The following is a 26487-nucleotide window of genomic DNA, read 5'->3' as shown; positions in this document are numbered from 1 at the left end:
GTCGCAGGACCGCGCAATTGTCAGTTAAAGCGACGCAGTGCTGAATCGCAAAAAGTGCTCTGGTCTTTGACCAGCAATATGGTCTGGGGGTTAAGTGGTTAAGTTAATCTCACAGGTAACATGTAGACCGGTTTTGCTACTTTTACGCAGCCTAGTCGCAATGCTCTTTTTCCAGGCAAAGATGGTGACCGCATCTCATAAACAGGAGCAGCAGAAGAGATCAAGCATCAGCCTGTCTGCATTAAGTGAAAAAAGAAGAGTTTGGAGCGGACTCCGCCTTTACTTCTGTAGTGTGTAAATGATGCTGCCCCAAGTGGCCTGGACAACCTCCCGTCTGCCGCCAGTTATACCCATAGGCCTTTCATGAAGAAAATAACATAGAAATGAACTCCTAGATCTATAAAATGTGTATTTCAGTCTTTTTTTAATGACAACATAGCAGCCCTGAGCACTTCTCATTATTGATATAATGTGATTTTCAATTGCTGGTTTAGCTTTGCAGCTCGTGTGCTGATCAGAATCATATGCGCACGGCCTAGATTGAATTACAGCGGAGAAATACATTTGCCGGGGAACACAGGACCAATCATTGTGTGCTCCAGAATATTTATCTCATGGCCACAGGGGATGGCAATCTGATTCAGTTACAGATTAGGTTCTGCCGCCGTTATATAAAACATACAATTTCTGTCATCATTATATAAAACATACAGCATCCCTGTGTTTAAATAAATGGCTCTTGGTGTTTAACTTTCCTCTCTTTTGATGTTTCAGGCAAAATCCGTGTTTGGTAACCAGAGCGGCGTTTATCGACATCCTGACTACCATCAGCAATTATCTCGGAAAAGGCGGGGTTCAAGGTATGTGAGCGCAGAGTGTAGGTCAAGGCCAGCAGAAAAAAATTAAGAAATGTGCACGGTAAGGCCATTTAGGCATCAGCACTTGAAGTCAAAACTCCAGGGGCCACTAAAGTGCTGGTTTTGGATAGTACAGGAAGTGGTTAAACTCCTGTTTTATGTTATTTTTTATTTTTTTACAAAGCACTTGCAGAAATGTCAGCAATCTTTGTTGAAGCTTTTAACCCCATTCTCTACTAAGGTTCATCGGGTCCCGGCTCCGCCATTCGAAGTAAGGGAAACAGGCAGTGGAGCCTTGCGGCTTCACTGTCCTTTTCCTACTGCGCATGTGCGAGTCGCGCATCGTGTTGTGAATAGCCGGCTGTCTTCTGGGGCACACACATGTCCCAGAAGACCGTGAACCCAAATGTCCCAGAAGACAACGCGAGGAGGAGAAGAATGAAGACTACCGCGGAATAGGAAGTGGCAGATTAGGACGATCTGCCTAGCAACAGCCATTTATGGTAAGTATAATTTTTCAAAATTTTTTGAGCTTTTTTGCTTTTTTTTTTTTTTTTTGGGTGAACCTTCGCTTTAAATTGCCAAAATTCTCTGTGAATATAAGCAATAAATAATATATTCACAGAGAATTTTGGCAACCTATTCCTGATGAATGGATATGCGTAGAGTTACTATACGTCAAGACAGTCTGATCCTTACATTTCATAACTATCATGCCGTTGTCTATTATATTGTACCATGTATTGTTTTTTTATGAATTTATTATAATAATCATGTGCCATATATGTCAGCTCTTAAAGTGGTTGTATAGTAAACATTTTAACTTTTACCTACAGGTAAGCCTATAATAAGGCTTACCTGTAGGTAAAAAAAATCTCCTTTACGGTTTAGGAGATATTCCCCTCGCAATGAGCCGCTGACTGCAGCGGTGCATGCGCACAGGGGATTCTCGGCTGAAGGCCAGGCAGATGCCGGAAAGAAGTCTCCCTCGGCGTGGACCGGCAGAGATACCGACGCCTCGTTCTAAGGTAAGTATTTCATAATGAGCTAGTATGCGGTGCATACTAGCTAATTATGCTTTTTTCCCTTATAGGTGGCACATTTTTTTTTTTTTTTTTTTGACTATACAACCACTTTAATCATGTTCATCAATCAATTTTTATTCTGTACCATGAATTTCAGTAAACATGAAATGTGCGTCTACGATTAATTTTTGAATACACTGTATAATACATTTTCTATTTTTGTAATTTTATTTTGTGATATGCCTCATTTAAAGTCCCAAGACCAGAAATTTTGCTTGTACGTATATATTCGGGATTAAGGCATGTTACGGCGGTGCTGTGAGATCACGCTCTTCTTATGTCTGGGTATTGTATTGTGTTGTGTTTGTACATTCATTTTAGTTAATTTTTTTCCCTAGAAATTTCTGCTTGATAAATTGCAGCACAAATATGGTGTGACCTAATAAAATTGCAACCGCCACCCTTTTATTCTCCAGGGCCTCTGCTTTCAGAAAATATATACTGTGTGGGGGTTCCAAGTTATTTTCTAGCAAAACAAATATTATTTTAACAAATTAATGAAAAACAAAATTGCCCCGAACAGCAAGTGGTTAAAGTACAACCCAATGATTTTCTTATAAAGTACAAAACGCCTCATTATGTTGTAAATGGAATGTGGGGCAGCTGGGGTCAACACGATATCATGTATTTTCTGTTTCATGTCCTGGCTCTGCAATGCATGGCCATCTTAGGCCCCTTTCACACGTGCGGACCGTATGTCCGCTTTTTCATCCATCTGTGTGCGGATGAAAAAGGGACATACATTGGTCCCTATGAGATCGCGGATGTCAGCGGATGATCCGCTGACACCCGATCTCGTCCGCCTCCGCAATGATCCGATTCTGCAAATGGAAGTAAACCCTATTTTTTCTTCCGTCTTCGGATCGGGTGAACACGGACATACGGTATGTAGGGGAGAGCGGAGAAAAGACAGGGCGGTCCCTGCACAGTGTGCGGGGACCGCCCTGTCATCCGCCGGCTCAGCGGGGATCAACAGAGCGATCCACCCTGAGCATACGGAGCATACGGAGGCGGATCATTACTGATCTGCCCCGTGTGAAAGGGGCCTTACTCTTGGTTTATTAAAAATTGTTTAGAAATTTAATCTGGTCCAATGCAATTTTTCAGTTTTATGGTGAATAGAAGCACCATATATCTTATAGATGAGTATCAATAATCTGTTGTTTTTTAGGTGCTCATGTTATTGTTGTATTAGGATATCTAGGTTCACAGTGATGTACAACAACCGCACCTTGGTTTCCTGTGTTGTCACAAGAGAAATGTTGGACGTAGAGCAGCAGGGTGAGCCTTGTGGTGTCCTCAGTGTGGTTTACACGTTCTGTTCTATGACGCCCATATTTGTACTACAATACGCAAAGCCTTTTGCAGCAGATCTGATCTTCAGACAAGATAGGAAAGCATAGAGTACATCAGGATGTTATCTGCAGCATGCAACATAATTCTAAACTGTAAAAGTGTAGAATGAGAACTTGTTTAACCACTTAACCCCCGGACCATATTGCTGGTCAAAGACCAGAGCACTTTTTACGATTTGGCACTGCGTCGCTTTAACTGACAATTGCGCAGTCGTGCGACGTGGCTCCCAAACAAAATTGGTGTCCTTTTTTCCCCACAAATAGAGCTTTCTTTATCGTACATCACGGGACACAGAGCGGCATATTCATTACTATATGGGTTATATGGAGTACCTTCAGGTGTTGACACTGGCAATCTCAAACAGGAAATGCCCCTCCCTATATAACCCCCTCCCATAGGAGGAGTACCTCAGTTTTTACGCCAGTGTCTTAGGTGTTAGTCATGGTTTAGCTTGCCTCCGCATCCTTGGGATTAGGTGAGCTACCGGTTCTGTCCAAAAAAGCCTCAGCGCTAAAGTGGTCAGTAACCGGACCCCAAACCCTTGGGGTATAGCCCATAATGCTTTTCTTTTTAGAGAGCTGGACCCTGGGCCCAGAACTTAGAAACCTTTGGGTGCCTAATGTTTTCTGTTGCCAGGGTGCTATATGGGCCCAGGACAGTGGATCCTTCATAGGAACCCAGGGCCTGAAGGTCTAGACATCCCCACGGAGATGGGGGAAGATTGGGCCTCTTGCTTGGCAAAGTCCTGCGGCATGGAGCAGGTAAGTGAGGGGAAAACTTGCGGAACTTGGTTCTTAGCAGGTTTTTTTCTGGGGGGTCACAGGGGACATGCCTAAAGTTATGCACTGCATCTGGCAAACTAGTCACATATCATAAAGATAGGATGGCTCTATATGTATTATTCCCCATAAGATGTGACCTCCCTTGTAGTGTTGGAAAAGCATTGAGTGGGGCCTGTGTGATATAAAAATATATGTGTGTGTCAGAGAGCTGTGCTTACCTGCAAGCCTCCAGGCGATGCTCCATTCAGTCTTCCTCCTCAGAGCCTGCAAAGCAGGCAAAACGCTGACCTCCTCATGGTTCCAGGCTGCAGGCTGCAGTTTGCTGGAACAGAGAGGTCCCTTCCTCCCAAACCCCCCCCCCCTGTCGGGAGGGGCATTTCCTGTTTGAGATTGCTGGGGGGGGAAGGGCGGGTCAGTGGCTTAAGGAAGGGGCGGCCCTTCCTTGTTTGTTCCATTCAATACTTTGGAACGGGGGAGGAAAGACCAGAGCGGCAGCACGGGGCGCCGAGGACACACAGTGGCCAGAAAGGATATTGCAGTCTTCAGAAGACTGTTTTTCAAGCCTAGAAATAGGCTGTTTTCTTTTCCATCTCATAGTTTTTCTTTGCAATACTACTCAGGGGGACAGAATGTTTTTTCTTTCCTGGATTTGAAACAAAAACGAAAAAAAAAAAAAAAAAGTCATCTAGGGGAGAGGAAGCATTTTTTATCCCCCAAACAGGTGTTTGGGCAATTAACTTTTATAGTTCCAAATACCAATAGGTAGCAGGTGTACCTTGGTATTGTACCATGGCATCCGGAGAGTCTAAGGTCTCGGACAAAGTTATGCCGCTGCTTTCCCCACAGGGAGCCTTGGGGCCATCGGGATCTGGGGCTGGAGCTGGCGCGGGTCAGTCCAACCCTAAGATGGTCACGGACGAGGTATTACTCACCTCTTTAAGAGAGATGGAGAAAAGAATGGGAAAAATGATAGCCACAGCTATGCGGGGCAGTAAACAGATTAGATCTCCGTCGCCCGAGCGCAGACCCTCAGAAGAGGAGGTCCTTTCCTCAGGGGAATTGGACGACCTCTTGGACAAGGACCAAGTAGGTTCAGGGATCGAAGATCCGGATACAGAGGAGTCTGGAGCAGTCTCCCAAGGGGAGAGCTGGTGGACTCGAGCCTTAACGGACTTGGTCCATAAATGCATTCAACTTGCCAGTACCAGATCTCCAGGTATCTACGGTTTCAGCTTTGGGCTCACTGAGGGCGCCTCAAAGCAATGCAGTATTTCCGATCCACCCTCTACTAGAGGGAGTTTTGTTCCAAGATTGGAACAAGCCAGAAAAATCTTCTTACCACCTAAAAGATTCTCTGCCCTATATCCTATGGAAGATAAATTTTCCAAGAAATGGGCTACTCCTGCAGTGGACGCAGCCATCTCATGTATTAACAAATCATTAACATGCCCCGTAGAAAACATACAGGTATTCAAGGATCCAGTTGATAAACGCTTGGAAGCACTACTTAAGAACTCCTTCACTACTGCAGGGGCAGTAGTACAGCCAGCTGTGGCTGCGATTGGGGTTGCTCAAGCATTATCGGATCAGGTTAAGCAGATGCTTAAACTTATTCCTGCCCAGCAGGCAGAAGAATTTTCGGATGTCCCTAAGGCCATATGTTTTACAGTAGACGCAATTAAGGATTCTATCCAGCAAGCGTCACGTTTATCGTTATCCCTTATCCATATGAGAAGACTCTTATGGTTAAAAAGCTGGGAGGCCGAGCCCCCATGCAAGAAGCTCCTGGTAGGGTTCCCCTTCCATGGAGGACGACTCTTCGGAGAAGACCTAGATAAATACATTCAAACCATTTCAAATGGCAAAAGTACTCTCTTGCCAACTAAGAGGAAGTTTCAGGGGCCTGCGTTTAAACGACAGTACTCCCCTGGGCAGGGGCCCTCTAATGCCAAACAGTATCGACGGCCTCCTGCGAAAGCAAACTTCGGCTTCAACAGCAAATCACAAGGACAGGCTGCTAAAGGCAGAAAGCAGTGGGTTCGCAAACCAGCAAACCCAGCCCCCAAGCCGACCTTATGAAGGGGCGCCCCCACCCACGAAGGTGGGGGGAAGGCTGCGACTCTTTTCAGAGGTTTGGGAAGCCAGCATTCCCGACGAGTGGGTACGGTCTTCCGTGGCCACGGGCTACAAATTAGATTTCCTAAGGTTTCCTCCTCTTCATTTCCAGGAGTCGAGGATTCCAAACGATCCGGAGAAAGGAGCCGCATTAATGTCGGCATTAAATCATCTACTTTCCCAGGAAGTAATAGTAGAGGTACCAGTCCTGGAACAGGGGCTAGGTTTCTACTCCAACCTATTCATCATCCCGAAGTCCAATGGAGATGTCAGGCCAATTTTGGACCTAAAGATGGTAAATACATACCTAAAGATCCGCTCATTTCGGATGGAAACCGTGCGGTCAGCAGCTACCACACTCCAAAAGGACGACTTCATGGCGTCCATAGACATAAAGGATGCCTACCTTCATCTTCCAATTTATCAGCCACATCAAAGATATCTACGCTTCATGGTGGCTTCGCGTCACTTCCAATTCGTGGCGCTTCCCTTCGGGTTGGCTACGGCTCCCCGGGTGTTCACGAAGGTCCTAGCTCCAATCCTAGCCAAACTAAGGATCCAAGGGGTCACAATCCTAGCATACCTGGACGACCTCCTAGTCATAGATCACTCGTCTCCCGGCTTGGAGCGAGCAGTGGCCCTCACGGTCCAATACCTCGAGAAGTTCGGCTGGGTCCTAAATCGAGAAAAGTCAGCTTTCCTGCCCACAAGGCAGTTGGAATATCTCGGCATGAGATTAGACACAGAACAACAAAGAGTGTTTCTACCTCTGAGGAAGGTCAAAGCCATCAAGGAATTAATCCTACTGGTTCTAAGCAAGAAGGAACCGACTATTCGCCTATGTATGAGATTACTAGGCAAGATGGTGGCCACATTCGAGGCGGTACCATACGCCCAGAGCCACACTCGCATCCTGCAGGCAGCCATCCTGTCAGCATGGAGCAGAAGGCCGCAGGCCTTGGATATCCCGTTGCCGCTCTCATCAAGAGTCCGACAAAGTCTGTGCTGGTGGTTAGACCCTCAGAATCTACTGAAGGGGAAGTCTTTCAGCCCAGTGGCTTGGAAGATAGTGACCACAGACGCCAGCCTAACGGGCTGGGGAGCAATTTTGGATGGTTGCACTCGCCAAGGTACTTGGGCAACGCCAGAGAAGCAGTTGCCCATCAACATCTTGGAGCTCAGAGCTGCTCGACTAGCCCTCAGGGCTTGGACGTCAAAATTGCAGGGGTTCCCGGTGAGAATTCAATCAGACAATGCCACGGCCGTGGCATACATAAATCACCAAGGGGGAACCAGGAGTCAAGCCGCTCAGAGAGAGGTGAGCTTGATTCTCCTATGGGCAGAGGCTCATGTGCCCTGCATATCGGCAATATTCATTCCAGGAGTGGACAACTTTCAGGCGGACTTCTTAAGCCGCCAGACTCTTTTGCCGGGGGAATGGTCTCTGCATCCACAAATCTTTCAAGCACTCTGCCAAAGATGGGGAGTGCCGGACGTGGATATCATGGCATCGAGACTCAACAAGAAGCTAGACAGGTTCATGTCCCGCTCAAGGGATCCGATGGCCTGCGGAACCGATTTGCCCTTGGCATCAGTTCAAACTTCTTTATGCGTTTCCCCCGCTCCAGTTACTACCCCGCCTGCGGCGCAGGATCCGGGTGGAGCACATACCAGTCATCCTGGTAGCTCCAGCATGGCCCAGAAGGGCATGGTACTCACTAATCTTAAAGATGGTAGTGGGAGACCCTTGGACTCTTCCTCTACGGCCAGACCTGCTATCGCAAGGTCCGATCCTCCACCCTGCCTTACGGCATCTAAATTTGACGGCCTGGAAACTGAATCCCTGATTCTCAGGGGTAGAGGTCTGTCTCAGAAAGTAATCTCTACCCTAATCAGAGCCAGGAAACCGGTCTCTAGGGTGATTTATTACAGGGTCTGGAAGGCCTATGTAGGCTGGTGTGAGTCCAAGCGATGGCTTTCTCGCATATTTACCATCGATAGAGTATTAAGTTTTCTCCAGCTAGGAGTGGATAAAGGATTGGCATTAAGCATAATCAAAGGACAGATTTCTGCTCTGTCAGTGTGGTTTCAGCGGCCGCTGGCCACCCACTCGCTGGTTAAGACCTTCCTTCAAGGGGTCTTACGTATTAAACCTCCAGTTAAATCCCCGCTTTGCCCGTGGGATTTAAACCTTGTTCTGTCAAGTTTACAGAAACAACCGTTTGAGCCGTTGGCTGAAATTCCTTTGGTTTTACTGACAAGAAAGTTAGTATTTTTGGTCGCCATAGTTTCCGCAAGAAGAGTATCGGAACTGGCGGCCTTATCCTGTAAGGAACCATATCTTATTTTTCAAAAGGACAGGGTCGTTCTCCGCCCTCATCCTTCCTTCCTACCGAAGGTTGTATCCAGTTTTCATTTGAACCAGGATTTGGTATTACCATCCTTCTTCCCTAAACCTACTTCCAGAAAGGAAGGGTTGCTGCATACCTTGGATATCGTCAGGGCCATGAAGGCCTATCTTAAAGCTACAAAGAAGATCCGGAAAACAGATGTGCTGTTCGTATTACCGGATGGGCCCAAGAAGGGGCAGGCAGCTGCAAAGTCCACCATTTCTAGGTGGATTAAGCAATTAATCACTCAGGCCTACGGCTTGAAAGGGTTGCCTCCTCCAGTATCATTAAAGGCTCATTCTACTAGGGCCATGGGCGCCTCCTGGGCAGCACACCACCAGATCTCTATGGCTCAAGTTTGCAAGGCGGCAACCTGGTCTTCTGTCCACACGTTTACAAAGTTCTACCAGTTGGACGTAAGAAGGAATTCTGATACAGCCTTTGGGCAGGCAGTGCGGCAGGCTGCAGTTTGAGACCCTCGGAATCCGGGGGCTCCTCTTTTTTGAGTTAAATTTAAAATTTAAGATTATTTTTCTCAACTAAGTTGGATTTATTATGATTTGAGTATTCTCTAAATTAAATCCTTTTGCCTTGGAGATGTTCTCCCTCCCCTCATTGTGAGCATTGCTTTGGGACATCCCATATAGTAATGAATATGCCGCTCTGTGTCCCGTGATGTACGATAAAGAAAAAGGGATTTTTAATACAGCTTACCTGTAAAATCCTTTTCTTGGAGTACATCACGGGACACAGAGCTCCCACCCCTCTTTTTGGGGACCATTTTGGGAGGCATACTGCTTGCTACAAAACTGAGGTACTCCTCCTATGGGAGGGGGTTATATAGGGAGGGGCATTTCCTGTTTGAGATTGCCAGTGTCAACACCTGAAGGTACTCCATATAACCCATATAGTAATGAATATGCCGCTCTGTGTCCCGTGATGTACTCCAAGAAAAGGATTTTACAGGTAAGCTGTATTAAAAATCCCTTTTTCTTTTGGTGGTATTTGATCACCTCTGCGATTTTTAGTTTTTGCGCTATATACGAAAATAGAGCGACAATTTTGAAAAAAAATGAATATTTTTAACTTTTTGCTATAATAAATATCCCCCAAAAACATTTTTTTCCTCAGTTTAGGCCGATACGTATTCTTCTACATATTTTTCGTAATTTTTTTTTGCAATAAGCGTTTATTGATTGGTTTCCACGATGGGATCGCGCTGGAAATCACTGCTTCAAGGCTGTGCTTCTCGCCCTCACCCCCCCCCCCCCCGAGATGCCACGCATCCATAGCAATCCATTGGGGGCGGCAAGCGGGAGGAGTGGTGCTGGCTCCTGCAACAGGGCTCGCAAGGTGTTAATCTCACTGCTAACAGAAGTGAGATTGACACACTATCGGTGGCAGGTACTGTACCTTCAGAAGTTACCGTATTTATCGGCGTATACCGTGCACTTTTTTGCCCTGAAAATCAGGGCAAAATCGTGGGTGCGCGATATACGCCGATACCCGCTTCCCGCGCCGAGTTTGAACCACTGCGCCGGCATATACCGAGCGCAGTACACTCGGGTATAGTCAGGCAGGCTCGGCTCCTCTCGCAGTCACGTCCTGGACGTACAGGACACACAGGACGTGACCGCGAGAGGAGCCGAGCCTGCCCGACTATACCCAAGTGTACTGCGCTCGGTATATGCCGGCGCAGTGGTTCAAACTCAGTGCGGGAAGTGGGGATCGAGCGGGCAGAACACCGCAGAAGGACGCCGGACCCGACGAGGAGGACATCACCGATGCTGCAGACGGACGCCGGACCCGACGAGGCTGCCGATGGATGCCGCGCAAGACACCAAAACTGTAAGTACTATTTTTTTTTTTTTTACAGGAATGCGGGTCCACATTAGGGGTGCGCACTATATGCCGGAGCGCGCAATACCCCGATAAATACGGTACATAATTGGTGAAATGATGTCCACCTGTGTGCAATCTAAGTGTCACATGATCTGTCATTACATATACACACCTTTATGAAAGGCCCCAGAGGCTGAAACACCCAAGCAAGACACCACTAATCAAACACTGCCATGAAGACCAAGGACCTCTCCAAACAAGTAAGAGACAATTTTGTTGAGAAGTACAAATCAGGGTTAGGTTTTAAAAAAAATCCAAATCTTTGATGATCAAATCTATCATAACCAAATGGAAAGAACATGGCACAACAGCAAATCTGCCAAGAGACGGCCGCACACCAAAACTCATAGACCGGGCAAGGAGGGCATTAATCAGAGAGGCAGCACAGAGACCCTGGAGGAGCTGCAGAGTTCCACAGCAGAGACTGGAGTATCTGTACATAGGATGACAATAAGCCGTACGCTCCATAGAGTTGGGCTTTATGGCAGAGTGGCCAAAAGAAATACTTTCAGCAACAAAACAAAATGGCACGTTTTGAGTTTGCGATAAGGCATGTAGGAGACTCCCAAAATGTATGGAGGAAGGTGCTCTGGTCTGATGAGACTAAAAGTGAACTTTTTGGCCATCAAAGAAAACGCTATGTTTATCGCCAACCAAACGCATCACATTACCCAAAGCACACTATCCCCACAGTGAAACATTGTGGTGGCAGCATCATGCAGTGGGAATGTTTTTCAGCAGTCAGGACTGGGAAACTGGTCCGAGTTGAGGGAAAGATGGATGGTGCTAAATACAGGGATATTCTTGAGCAAAACCTGTACCACTCTGTGGTTTGAGGCTAAGACGGAGGTTCACCTTCCAGCAGGATAATGACCCCAAACACACTGCTAAAGCAACACTTAAGTGGTTTAAAGCAGAGGGCCACCCTAAAAAAAAAAATAGCCAAAAATTCTCCAAAAAAATGGAAAAAAAAATGTTTTTATACTTCCGCGATGATCTTCTCTCTTCTCCTTCTTGTGTTGCCTCTAGGGAAATGTGGAAATGGGTTTGGGACTTTGAATGAGGCATGTGAATAACACATGCCTCCATCCATAAAAGTTGAAAGATAGAAAGGGTTGGGACTTTAAATGAGATGCGTGTTGATGCAAACAGTATGTATAAGTAAATAAGTAAAATTGTATAGTGTAATAACCAGGCTCAAACTTACCAACCAAATTGCAAGCCGAATTCAACTGACTAACTTTGTATGTTAAAAGCAGAGGATTGGTTGCACACATTTGCAAATATATGGATAAGCCACAGGCCGCTTAAAAGGCTCTCTGCATTACTGTGGTCCTAACTAAACTTTTCTAGTTTCCTCAATGAGGCATACAAGTGCTAATGAGTAGATGGAGACTAGGGGTGTGTGTCACCTGCCAACCTCCATCTAAAATAGGTGTGGCAATAAAAAGCACTGGAAAAAACGCATAAGGGTAAATGTATAAGCATCAAAATCGCATCTCCATCCCTATTGGTAAACATGGAAATGGGTTTGGGACTTTGAATGAGGCATGTGAATAACACATGCCTCCATCCCTAAAAGTTTGAAATACTCAGACCAGTCCGTCTGGCACCAACAACCATGTCACATTCAAAGTCACTTAAATCAACATTTTTTACCATTCTGATGCTCCGTTTGAACTTCAGCAAGTCGTCTTCAACATGTCAAGATGCCTAAATGCATTGAGTTGCTACCACGTGATTGGCTGATTAGTGATTTGTGTTACCAAGCAATTGTACAGGTGTACCTAATAAAGTGGCCAGTGAGTGTATATTGCAATGACTGGAATTCATCTATAAGAAGTTCTATATTATGTACATTTGTTTTCTATGGTGCGACGCTCAGGCTCCCATATAAATCTGTTTGTCCTTCCCACAGTCCAGGCACATATATTTATGTATTGTGTTTATTTGATTTTCCCCTTGTGTGGTTTTCTGTTTTGCTAATGTTCCTTGGCGTTCCTCTGTCATGAATGCTTTATTAGCATGTGTAAGCTGCAGAACTTGATATTTTCCTATATAGATCATTTTGAGTCTTTCTTGGCTAAAATTCTTGTTGCTTCTATTTATGGATTACCCCCTTCCCTTTTTTTATTGCAGTTTTTGTCATGTATGTACAGTATGTGTGTCTGACTTTGCATCTTGTTTTGCATTCACAGCCCATGATTTTTTGGTGCACCCTCATGCCATTCTTCCGTGTACCTGGCTGATCTCTGCATATCACTTTGGTTTATCTTTGGGAAACAAGGAACCAGACATAATACTTTATGCCCCCGAGCTAAAGTGATATGCAGGGACAGCATTTGGAAGTAGAAGGAATTTTAAGTAATATTTCCAAAGCAGATTCAAAGTGAGGGGTGTGTTCCACTTTTAAAGCCTAGTTGAAGTTACATAGTTATAAAGTGCTGACAATTTTCACAGCGCTTTATACAGTTGTGCTCATAAGTTTACATACCCCGGCAGAATTTTTTATTTCTTGGCCATTTTTCAGAGAATATGAATAACACAAAAACATTTCTTTAACTCATAGTGTTTGGCTGAAGTAATTTTTTATTAATCAACTGGCTTTACTCTTTTTAAATCCTAATGGCAACAGAAACTACCCAAATGACCCTGATCAAAAGTTTACACACCCTGGTGATTTTGGCCTAATAACATGCACACAAGTTGACACAAAGGGGTTTGAATGGCTATTAAAGTTAACTATCCTCACCTGTGATCTGTTAGCTTGTAATTAGTGTGTGTATATAAAAGGTCAATATATTTCTGGACTCTTGACAGACCCTTGCATCTTTCATCCAGTGCTACGCTGACATTTCTGGATTCTGAGTCATGGGGAAAGCAAAAGAATTGTCAAAGGATCTGCGGGAAAAGGTAGTTGAACTGTATAAAACAGGAAAGGGGTGTAAAAAGATATCAAAGGAATTGAGAATGCCAATCAGCAGTGTTCAAACTCTAATCAAGAAGTGGTAAAATGAGGGGTTCTGTTGAAACCAAACCACGGCCAGGTAGACCAACTCACATTTCAGCCACAACTGCCAGGAAAATTCTTCAGGATGCAAAGAAAAACCCACAAATAACTTCAGGTGAAATACAGAACTCTCTGAAAACATGGGGTGTGGCTTTTTCAAGATGTACAATAAGAAGGCACTTGAAGAAAGATGGGCTGCATGGTCAAGTCGCCAGAAGAAAGTCATTACTACGCAAATGTCACAAAGTATTTCTCCAAACAGCACAGAGACAAGCCTCAAACCTTCTGGCACAAATGTTGCTTTTTGGCCACAACCATAAACGCTACATTTAGAGAGCAGTCAACAAGGCCTATGACGAAAGGTCCACCATTCCTACTGTGAAGCACAGAGGTGGTTGGCTGATGTTTTGGGGATATGTGAGCTACAAAGGCACAGGAAATTTTGGTCAAAATTGTTGGAAAGAGGATTGCAGTATGTTATCAAAAAATACTGGAGGAACATTTGAATTCATCAGCCAGGAAGCTGCGCATGGGACATACTTGGACCTTTCAACATGACAATGATCCAAAACACAAGGCCAAGTCGACCTGTCATTGGCTACAGCAAAATAAAGTGAAGGTTCTGGAGTGGATCCATCTCAGTCTCCTGACCTCAATATCATTGAGCCACTCTGGGGAGATCACAAACGTGCAGTTCATGCAAGACAGCCCAAGAATTTACAGGAACTGGAGGCTTTTTGCCAAGAGGAATGGGCAGCTTTACAATCTGAGAAGATAAAGAGCCTCATCCACAAATACCACACAAGATTTCAAGCTGTCATTGATGTTAAAGGGGGCAATACATGGTATTAAGAACGGGGGTATGTAAACTTTTGATCAGGGTCATTAGGGTAGTTTCTGTTGCCATTATGATTTAAAAAGAGTAAACACAGTTGATTGATTGATAATAAATGGCTTCAGCCAAACACTAACCATGAGTGAAAGAAAAGTTTTTGTGTTATCATTCATATTCTCTGAAAAATGGGCAAGAAATTAATTCTGCCAGGGTAAAACTTATGAGTACAACTGTATATATATATATATATATATATATATATATATATATATATATATATATATATATATATATATATATATATATATATATATTGTACATTCACGTCGGTCCCTGCCATTGAAAAGCTTACAATCTAAGCTCCCTAAGGCCTCTTGCACACTGCAGCTTGAAAAAGCTCAGTACAGCTTTAAAATAAAATACAGCCAATTAATTGGAATGTGCCTATGCACACAGGTGCGTAAACCAGTGCCATTCATTCTTCACTAAACAAAAAATAGAAAAATCAGCATTTTGGGTCAGTAATTTACGCCTCATGTGCGCAAATATGCATGGTTGTGTGCAAATGCTCATTTACATATTGTGCAGAACAAAAAAGCGAGAATAAGTTTTTGCGCGTGTGCGCAAATTTACACTAATGCATATCTGCGAAAATGCGTGCAAATACATGCAAAAATACATCTGAAAAAATAGATGCTTAAACAGCAGTTCCGTGTGCAAGAGCCCCAACTCTCATTCATACATACTGTAACGGACCTATGCATGCTGCCTGGACATCGATAACCATCATGCAGTGAGGACTACAAAGAACTGCATGGCTTGTTACAATTGGATTTACCACATTGTATTCTGAGCTAAAAGGGTTAATTATAGAAGGGAACTCTTTCACTGCTGAATGCTAATATTCCCTTTGCATAGCTAATGGACTCTCCTTTGTGTAGTTACAGCCTCCTGTCAGGTGTATGCTGATGGGAGTATGTGTATAATTGTTTTAAAGGTTAATTGAATTCTATTGTCTGATCAAGTCATGTTAAATATAAGATTGGAGCCAAACGGTCTAGAGACTGAGTGGCTCAAGGGAATGTCATTATTTCAAAGCATGTGTATTGAAGCTCCCCCTGTGTGAGGGGGGGGGCGGAGAGTGTCATTGTCCCTGTAAGTTTTTGTAACCACATATAAGCGAGGTGAAATGTGCCATTAAAGACAGTCTTGTTTGACCCTTCAAACGCAGCCTCGTCTCGTTCTTGATGGGGGACCCTCTCTCGCTCTGGATCTTGGGGATGGAATGATACCGGTTTTACTTGCATATCGCACTTTGCCAGGGAAAAGGACGTTTCCAACGGCTGATACCCTCTCACTAGCCCGGGTAGCCGTTACACATACACATACTAGGGCCAAGTTAGATGGGAGCCATTTACTCTACCAGCATTTGTATGGGGTGTGTGAGGAAACTCACGCAGGCACAGGGAGAACATGCAAACTAGGCAGATAGTGCCATGGCTTGGATTCGGTATAATCATTATTATACAGGATTTATTTGGCACCAACAGTTTGTGCAGAGTTTTACAATGTTAAGGGAGCTTACTCTATAAGTCTGATCTTGCTGGGCGCCACACCCATGTATAGAATAGTGTACAATTGACTGTTTGGAGACCTTAGGCACTTACTGTACACACAAAATATTATAAAAGTACAAACGTATTAATAAACTTTTATTACAACCATCATATAAAATCAGCAGCTGATCGACCACAAGGGTATATTATTATTATTATACAGAATTGATATAGCGCCAACAGTTTGCTCAGTGCTTTACAATATAAAGGGGGACAGTACAATTACAATACAGTTTAATACGGTAGGAATAGAAGGACCCTGCTCGTGGAGCTTACAATCCAAAGGGAGGAGGACATGGTACAAAAGGTAATACAGTGCCTTGCGAAAGTATTCGGCCCCCTTGAACTTTGCAAACTTTTGCCACATTTCAGGCTTCAAACAAAGATATAAAACTGTAATTTTTTTTGAAGAATCAACAAGTGGGACACAATCATGAAGTGGAACGAAATTTATTGGATATTTCAAACTTTTTTAACAAATAAAAAACTGAAAAATTGGGCGTGCAAAATTATTCAGCCCCCTTAAGTTAATACTTTGTAGCGCCACCTTTTGCTGCGATTACAGCAGTAAGTCGCTTGGGGTATGTCTCTATCAGTTTTGCACATCGAGAGACTGAATTTTTTCAACCATTGCTCCTTGCAAAACAGCTAAAGCTCATTGAGGTTGGATGGAGAGCGTTTGTGAACAGCAGTTTTCAGTTCTTTCCACAGATTCTCGATTGGATTCAGGTCTGTACTTTGACTTGGCCATTCTAACACCTGGATATGTTTATTTGTGAACCATTCCATTGTAGATTTTGCTTTATGTTTTGGATCATTGTCTTGTTGGAAGACATATCTCCATCCCAGTCTCAGGTCTTTTGCAGACTCCATCAGGTTTTCTTCCAGAATGGTCCTGTATTTGGCTACATCCATCTTCCCATCAATTTTAACCATCTTCCCTGTCCCTGCTGAAGAAAAGCAGGCCCAAACCATGATGCTGCCACCACCATGTTTCACAGTGGGGATGGTGTGTTCAGGGTGATGAGCTGTGTTGCTTTTACGCCAAACATAACGGTTTGCATTGTTGCCAAAAAGTTCGATTTTGGTTTCATCTGACCAGAGCACCATCTTCCACATGTTTGGTGTGTCTCCCAGGTGGCTTGTGGAAAAATGTAAACAATGCTTTTTATGGATATCTTTAAGAAATGGCTTTCTTCTTGCCACTCTTCCATAAAGGCCAGATTTGTGCAGTATACAACTGATTGTTTTCCTATGGACCGAGTCTCCCACCTCAGCTGTAGATCTCTGCAGTTCATCCAGAGTGATCATGGGCCTCTTGGCTGCATTTCTGATCAGTCTTCTCCTTGTATGAGCTGAAAGTTTAAAGGGACCGCCAGGTCTTCGTAGATTTGCAGGGGTCTGATACTCCCATTTCAATATTATCGCTTGCACAGTGCTCCTTGGGATGTTTAAAGCTTGGGAAATCTTTTTGTATCCAAATCTGGCTTTAAACTTCTCCACAACAGTATCTCGGACCTGCCTGGTGTGTTCATTGTTCTTCATGATGCTCTCTGCGCTTTAAACGGACCTCTAAACAATCACAGTGAAGGTGCATTTATACGAAGACTTGATTACACACAGGTGGATTCTATTTATCATCATTAGTCATTTAGGTCAACATTGGATCATTCAGAGATCCTCACTGAACTTCTGGAGAGAGTTTGCTGCACTGAAAGTAAAGGGGCTGAATAATTTTGCATGCCCAATTTTTCAGTTTTTTATTAGTTAAAAAAGTTTGAATTATCCAGTAAATTTCGTTTTACGTCATGATTGTGTCCCACTTGTTGTTGATTCTTCAAAAAAAAAATAGTTTTATATCTTTATGTTTGAAGCCTGAAATGTGGCAAAAGGTTGCAAAGTTCAAGGGGGCCGAATACTTTTGCAAGGCACTGTAGCTGCAGGGAATGATCTGATGGAGGTGGCTTGGGTACAGTTCTTAGGTGGAGGTCGGGTAGACTTCCCTGAATAAATGAGTTTTCAAGGATTGCCTAAAGTGGACACAGTAGGGGCTGACTGGACATACTGGGCAGGGAGTTCCAGAATATGGGAGAGACTCTGAAGAAGTCCTGGAGGCGAGCGTGGGAGGAGGTGATAAGGAAGCTAGTGAGCAGGAGGTCTTGGAGGAGCGGAGAGGATGATTTGGGCGATATCTGCAGATGAGGTTGGTGAGCTGGGGGCAATGTTGTGGATGGCCTTGTATGTTGTGGTTAGTATTCTGAATCTTATATGGTGGAGAAGTAGAAGCCAGTGAAGGGATTGTCAAAGAGGAGCAGCAGTCGTGGGTCGGTTAGTAAGATGTATTAGTCTAGCAACAGCATTAATAATAGACTGAGGGGGGGGGGGGTAGCCTGTGTAAAGGTAGGCCAGTGAGGAGAGAGTTGCAATAGTTGAGGTGGGAAATAACCAAGAAATTTTGTGGTATCGTTAGTCAGGAAGGGGCGAATTCTGGAAATATTTCAGGGGTTAAGGCAGCAAGATGTAGCCGGCGATTGGCTGTGAGGGCTGAAGGAGAGGTCAGAGTCTAGGATTACACACAGCACCCTGGCGCATGTGGGGGGACCAATGGTTGTGCACTTGATCTCAATGGTAGTCTATTACAGCTAAAGCCAACCCATGAGAACAATTTCAGCTGTACCTGCTCGCTCATAGTGGTGACTGGCCAGGTGTAGCTACCAATGAAAGCCAGTATGCTTCACTCTTAGAAGAAATAACAATTGTTATGGGTAAATAATTCTCTGGTAAGGTTGTGCACAGATATTCCATGTCTGGCCAAATTTCTGCCGTAAATCATGGAGCTGGCAGTCTAATTACCAAACAAAGCTACCTGCCGTAATCTTTCTTCTGAACAATAAAAGATAAAGTCTTAGGACTGTGACAAGTCAACAATGACTAAACGTAGAATTTTGTTTTCAAGATTCTTTTCTTCATTGTTACACATGACAGCAATCAAGAAACATATATCAAAGTCCGTGACTTCATTGGTATTGACAGAAATATAGCTGACATAGGAACAATGCTGGTACGAGAAGGGGCCTGATTTATATTCCGCATGTGGCACCGATGATTCACATGACTTCCTGGGATGAATGGAGGGGTGAGGGTAGCAGCCTTTGATCACAAATACATTTTCACCATATTTACATAGGGCAACTCCAAAAAAATACAAACATTGCTATATCCTGTACTGTACAATAAATACAATCAATTCATAGACCATAGGTTATATACGCCATGGGTTATATGCCACTACCTTCAGATGATTGGATACTGGAAAAAGTTTGAGAAGGTTTTACACTGGAAAGGACAGGAGCGGATCACGGAGAGGCTGAGCGAGCTACCAGTCCAGGCACTTGGTGGATCCCGACCATATGTTCGGGATCTTTCTCAGAGCCTGGACCAGCTTTGTGACTTCAGCCCGCTGTTGGCTAAAAACGGGTCACAGGAGTGCAGAACGCACTGTACATTTGTGATCCATAGAAGTATAGCCAAAAAAGCTTTGGCGATACTTCTCCTTTAATAAAAGGACACTTACCTGTCCAGGAGTCCAGCGCTGTGCTCACCCGAACCGCTTCTTTACCAGTCTTTGAGTTCTCGGCGCTGGCATACTTACTGTGGGCAGCCGGCTGTGATTCCTTGCAGCTTCACAGCCGTTTCGCATTCACAAGATGCATTGCACTTTGTGAATGGTCCCGCTGTTTTCTGTGATCTGTAATGTTTCCAAGAAGGTTGGGGTGAGGGGGGAAGAGAAATTTCAGTGGATCGCTGCAGCAATCCAACCAGAAGTGGGAGTAGATACCTGTCAAAAATATTCCCCCCCCCAAAAAAAACATGACGACATACAGCCATTGAAATAAACCAAATATAACCTGTGGCCTATACAGCACTCTCTACATCCCAGGAGAGATTAAGGATACACACACACCCCACTCGTAATACAACAAGATAACCTAAACACGGGCACCACATATCCCTTAATACAATGTAAACATGAGAGACATCACATATAGGCAGATAAAAAGCCAGGGCAAATGACAAAACATTTCACTTCAGCACAGAGGACTGAAATCACAACATAAAGAGCAATCAATCACAGACAGTATATAGTGGAGACTCAACCCATCCTCCCCATACTTTATCCAATTTTACGAAGTGCCCCTCTTCACTAGAGCTTTCCAGGCTACCACGGATGGCACCAATTTCTTCCAACAAAAAATGAGTTTTCTGCCATAATACAGCAATGTAAGAAGAGTACGTATAGCTCTAGTGGGAGCTAGCCAATTTACCAAGACGTGTTGTAACTAAAGGGCTGAGGAGAATGGTGGTGACGGGTTAAATACACTGAAGGACTTCCATCCGATATGTTTGTATGTGTGGGCATTCCCAAATGATATGCATAAAAAAAAGTGCCAGCAGGAAAAGAAGCCATCTCTGAACATTTTGGCCAATTTAGCTGGAGTTGGGTACACTCTGTGTAAAAATGTATAATGTAGTAGGCGATCTCTCACAGAAACCAGCCTAGTAAAGGGGGCATCCCACACATCCTCCCAATCCTCATCATCCATATCTGGTACCAAGGCTGTCCAAATTGTCTTGCAGGTTTGCAGCATTTTGGTTGTTTTTAGGAACAGGTTATTTATAAATGGTAAACTGGTTTGGAAAGCTCATCATCTCTCAACATGGATTCTAAGTCAGAAGGGCAAAAGAAGACCAGGGCAGAGCCAAATTAAGAGTGGTAGGCATGCCACAGTTATAAATAGCGGAAAGTGGCAGTTTGGCAGGGAGTAAAAGGCTTTGAGATCATCTTCCATATTGGGACATGAGGTGGAAGAAGAGAAGTTCTCATTAAACTAGTTTGGGTGTGTGGAGATTGGGGACCCCTATGTTCTAAATGGGTCAACACTTCATAAAAATTCGGAGAATTATTTGATCTACTCTTTATGCATTAGTACTAACTTCTGAATGTGTGATATACTGTTTCAATAAAGTTTTTTCGGTACAAGAAAAAAATACAAAACTTTGAAACCAGAACAAGGAAGGAAATTCTCATTCAAGACAAGATTGAGCATGTGATATGAGCAGAATGTAAATATGGATAGTTATTGTATTGTAACTGTACTGTTTGCCATCACATAGTAAAGCACTACGCAAGATATATATGTCATGTATAATAATAATACATAAGGCCTCGTACACATGGATGCTTAGAAGCTCCTGTGTGGTGAGGTGTAAAATTCCAAGCGCTTTCTGGCACCTGGTGAGCCACACTTGCCACACTCAGAGAAGTACTGTATGTGCCCTGCACATGCGCAGCAATGCCAATGCAGGAGCCATCCGGTGTTTACCTGAGCCTGAATGCATACTGCCATTCACTTGCATTGCTGGCTGCATGCAGCTGGTGCAGCTTCTTAGGCGCCAGGGAGCACTATGAATTTTACGCCTCAACACACAGAACTGCTAAGCATTTGCGTGAATAAGGCCCTAACCCACAGCCTATGTGCACAGCTTTGGCAACCAAGAATATTGCTATAAAGTCCATTGGAATGTAAGAGAGGCCATAACCACTCAATGCATAGGTATTACTTGGCCACTTCTTCAGGAACAAGTGTTGCAATGATTGGATTGTCAGATGTGTGGGGGCATGCCTAAGATGTCCAGGTGGCCTGTTGTCACTGGACAGAATCTTAGTTCCTGTTGACCCCAATAGGAAAGGAAATAAGGAGAAATATCCCCAGTGAGGGCATGGGCAGTGATGTCTGACAGAATCCTAGCCTCTCTACAAAAATGTCCCCGCACTTCCTTCGGAGGCCCAACCATAACTGGAACAAGAAGTGAGGGAAATCCTTTCCAATGAGGACACAGACCTCAAAAAGTAACAAAGGTTCTAGTCTAATTCTGCTCTTTCCAAAACAAAGAAAAAATGTTTTAGTACAAGTTCCACTTCCAATTTCGTAAAGCTTGGGTTCTCAGGGACCAAAGGTTTGAAGATAAGCCTTTATAAATAGGTATTTTAAAGGCACCTAAATAAATCGTCTTGAGAGGATAATGTCAAAAACATCAATGTATGTTTTGATACATATATTTTATATACAGAAAGGGCTTACATAATTCTAAATCCTATGAGCTAATCTTTACCTTAATGACTGGAACTGATTGCATGCGACTGTATCACAATTTTACTGTGAGCGAGAAACTTCTAAGAGAACATTCCTTAACAGCACAGTCCATACTACCCACGTGTGTTGAAAGGATTCCTCAAGTATTCCTCTGTCATGGATATGTTTGTTATGCAACTTAAAACAGAACCGGTCATCCACTTACAAACCTCAAGAATCCATCACATGTAGTGTTGCCGGGATTGTACAGTATCTGTAACGGGCAGAGGGAGCGCAGAGACAAAGTATTGTGAGGACATTTGTCCATTGCTGTCTCTGAACTCCAGCAAATACAAAAACATATTCAAATACAGTCATTGGTTTTTCAATTTTTTTTTTATAATAATAATAATTAAATTGGGCAGAAGTACTCGGATCTCTCTTGGTGTCACACCCATGTATTTTTAAGGAGATGCAGGGTCAGTTCTGTAAGTTGTTCATGTCCTACAACATACAGGCGGAAAGATTAGAGGTATGACTTTATCAATGTTCTGCTGCTCTTGCAGTATTCAATTGCAGGCAGGGGGTGGGGGGGGGGGGGTCAGGTGCAGAACCAGGCTATGTATAGTCCATAGAGTGGCATCAGGCACTGTAGCACAGAATTACAGATCATTTGTCAGGCAAGACCCTTCACAAATACAGTAAGTTTACCCACTAGCGTAGAGTTCAGCTTTAACTTGCCTTGCCCATATACAGTGCCTTAGAAAAGTATTCATAACCCCTTAAAATTTTCCACATTTTGTCATGTTACAACCAAAAACGTAACATTTATTTTATTGAGATTTTATGTGAAAGACCAACACAAAGTGGCACATAATTGTGAAGTGAAAGGAAAATTATAAATAGTTTTATTTTTTGTTTTACAATTAACTATTTGGAAAGTGTGGCATCCATTTGTATTCAGCCCCTTTACTCTGATACCCCCAGCTAAAATCTAGTGGAACCAATTGCCTTCAGAAGTCACCTAATTATTAAATTGAGTCCACCTTTATGTAATTTAATGTCAGTATAAATACAGCTGCTCTGTGAAGCTGTTTAGAGGTTTATTAGAGAACCCTAGTGAACAAACCGTGTCATGAAGGCCAAGGAGCACGTTGTGGAGAAGTGTAAAGCAGGGTTAGGTAAAATAAAAATTCCAAGCTTTGAACGTCTCACAGAGCTCTGTTCAATCCATCATCGAAAATGGAAAGAGTATGGCACAACAGCAAACCTACCAAGACATGACCGTCCACCTAAACTGACAGGACGTGCAAGGAGAGCATTAATCAGAGAAGCAGCCAAGAGGCCCATGGTAACTCTGGAGGAGCTGCAGAGATCCACAGCTCAGGTGGGAGAATCTGTCCACAGGACAATTATTAGTCATGCACTCCACAAATCTGGCCTTTATGGAAGAGTGGCAAGAAGAAAGCCATTGCTGAAAGAAAGCCATAATAAGTTCTGTTTGCAGTTTTTCGAGCAGCCATGTGGTGGACACCACAAACATGTGGAAGAAGGTGCTCTGGTCAGATGAGACCAACATTTTACTTGTTGGCCTAAAATCAAAATGCTGTGTGGCGGAAAACTAACACCGCACATCACTCTGAACACACCATCCCCACCGTGATACATGGTAGTGGCAGCATCATGTGGGGATGCTTTTCTTCAGCAGGGACAGGGAAGCTGGATGGGACCAAATACAGGGCAACCTTAGAAGAAAACCTTTTAGTCTGCTAAAGACTTGATACTGGGGTGAAGTTTCACCTTCCAGCAGGACAACAACACTAAACATACAGCCAGAGATACAATGGAATGGTTTAGATCAACGCATATTCATGTGTTACCATGTACCAGTCAAAGTCCAGACCTAAATCCAATTGAGAATCTGTGACAAGACTTGAAAATTGCTGTTCACAGACGATTTACATTAAATCTGACAGAGCTTGCACTATTTTACAAAGAAGAATGGGCAAAAATGTCCCTCTCTAGATGTGCAGCTGGTAGAGACATCCCCAAAAAGACTTGCAGCTGTAATTGCAGCGAAAGGTGGTTCTACAAAGTATTGACTCCGGGGGGCGCTGTACAAATGCACCCCACACTTTTTACTTATTTATTTGTAAAAAATGTTGAAAACCATTTATTATTTTTCTTCCACTTAACAATTATGTGCCACTTTGTGTTGGTCTATCACATAAAATCCCAATAAAATACAATTACGATTTTTGGTTGTAACATGACAAAACGTGTAACATTTCAAGGGGTATGAAAACTCTTTCAAGGCACTGTACATAGTTAAAGGGATAAAATAGGGAGAAATATTCATGGAGTGCAGAGATGTGTTTTTCTTTTATATTTTGTCTAAACCTACGCTTTAGGCACATTTATTGAGTGTGTATCCTAAACCCACACAACACTCCTCCTCCCTTATCTAGAATGGGAATTAGCACTCTGTATACAGAACACAGGGGTGAGCATTGGATTACCTTGCCTCTCCTCCATCTTATCTTCCCTGCCTGATGAATGTGCAGTTGATATACAGCATGTGGCACAGGCTGGTGTCTGAAGTACTGGACACTTTTATGGTTTTATAGTGTTTGGATAAAGACAACAGGACGCCAATAAATTCCTAAGGATTCTGTTTCCTTGAAAAAAGCTCATTTATTCAAAACACAACAAGACAGAGGAATGAATGTTTAGTGTTTGCAGCATGCCCAATTACACAGGCTTTCTCTGTGTATCATTTCTCAGAAAAATAAAGTCTACGATCAGGAACTATTAACATGGACCATATTCGGTTTGTGTGTTTGGATAGGACTTATAAATAGCTATTTTTCTCAGTCTGAGGGACGCAATGTTTTGTAATATGTAGGTGTAGGGATCTTTTATCTGTGAGCCAGTTATCCAGAAAGTTTTGATTTGGAGAAAGATGGTAACATCAAGAAAAAAAATATTTGTACTATCACGGAGCTAAATTTTGCATTCATTTTTTTCTTAAAGAGCTATCATTAACTCTTTCATGCCTAAGCCAATTTCTGAAATTTGTTGCTTACAAGTTAAAGCGGAGGTTCACCAAAATAAAATTTCTATCAGAGCAACTTCTTTAGACTTGTAACATGTACAGTCCTTTTTTTTTTTTAGGCTGTACATACCGTATAATGTATATTTCCAATCTGGCTTCCGGGTACTTCTCCCGGCGGGAGTAGGCGTTTCTATTCTGAGGAGGCATGTCATCTGGGAGGTCGCCCAGATGATTGACGTCTTTCAGGAAAAAGTTCCCCCCGGCGGTTAAGGCCCCGCCCCCGTATTGCGTAGGCGCGTCTGAGTCACGGCGTTTCCGAAAGAAGCCGAACATGCAGAGCTGCTAGTCGGCTCTATACGGCGCCTGAAAGTCGTATAGAACTTTTTCCTGAAAGACGTCAATCATCTGGGCGACCTCCCAGATGACATGCCTCCTCAGAATAGAAACGCCTACTCCAGCGGGGAGAAGTACCCGGAAGCCAGATTGGAAATATACTTTATACGGTATGTACAGCCTAAAAAATAAATTGCGGACTGTACATGTTACAAGTCTAAAGAAGTTGCTCTGATAAAAATGTTATTTGGGTGAACCTCCGCTTTAAAGTCCGTATTTTTTGCTAGAAAATTACTTGTAACCCCCAAACATTATATATATATATATTTTTTTAACAGAGACGCTAGAGAATAAAATGGCTATCGTTGCAAATTTTTTATGTCACATGGTCTTTCAACACAATTTTGGGGCAAAAAATACACTTTCGTGAATAAAAAAAAAAAATGTAAAGTTAGCCCAATTTTTTGGTATAATGTGAAAGATGAAGTTACGCCCAGTAAATAGATACCTAACTTGTCATGCTTTAAAATTGCGCACACTCGTGGAATGGCGACAAACTACAGTACGTAAAAATATCTCCACAGGTGACGCTTTACCAGGTTAGAGTTACAGTGTAAGTCTTTTGCTAGAATTATTGCTCTCACTCTGAAGATCCCGGCGATACCTCACATGTGTGATTTGAACACTGTTTACATTTACAAGCTCGAATAACGTATGTATGCGTTTTCTTTGCTGCGCGGGGATGGGGGCACTTTAAAAAAAAAAAGATTTTTGTATTTATTTATATTTTTTTAACATTGTCCCTTTAAAAAAAAAAAGTAAACATCCCTTGTGACAGTAATAGATTGTGACAGGTACTCTGTATGGCCGGATCTGGGGCTAAAAGACCCCAAATCCCTCCTTTGCACTTAAAGTTATTCAGATCGCCAAAATAAGCATTGCTGAATACTGGCAGCCGAGTAAAGCGGAAGTGACGTCTTTGTGCAGGTCTCCGCCTAGGCGGCGGACATGCCTAAT

The 26487-nt window shown here is 43.3% G+C and overlaps 1 protein-coding gene across 3 annotated transcripts in view; it reads left to right on the top strand.

The window, feature by feature from the left end:
* Nucleotides 1-26487, top strand: part of THADA (THADA armadillo repeat containing) — a 779727-nt gene that overhangs the window by 542088 nt on the left and 211152 nt on the right. For all 3 annotated transcript variants that reach the window (XM_040351533.1, XM_040351532.1, XM_040351531.1), the window contains exon 31: nt 775-860. In XM_040351533.1, the coding sequence (XP_040207467.1) occupies nt 775-860 (86 nt within the window). The remainder of the gene's footprint in view (nt 1-774; nt 861-26487) is intronic.

Source organism: Rana temporaria, chromosome 4 (genome assembly GCF_905171775.1).
Source record: "Rana temporaria chromosome 4, aRanTem1.1, whole genome shotgun sequence".
NCBI lineage: Eukaryota > Metazoa > Chordata > Amphibia > Anura > Ranidae > Rana > Rana temporaria.
Note: the sequence above shows the minus strand (reverse complement) of the source record. Positions and strands in the feature narration are given on the sequence as shown.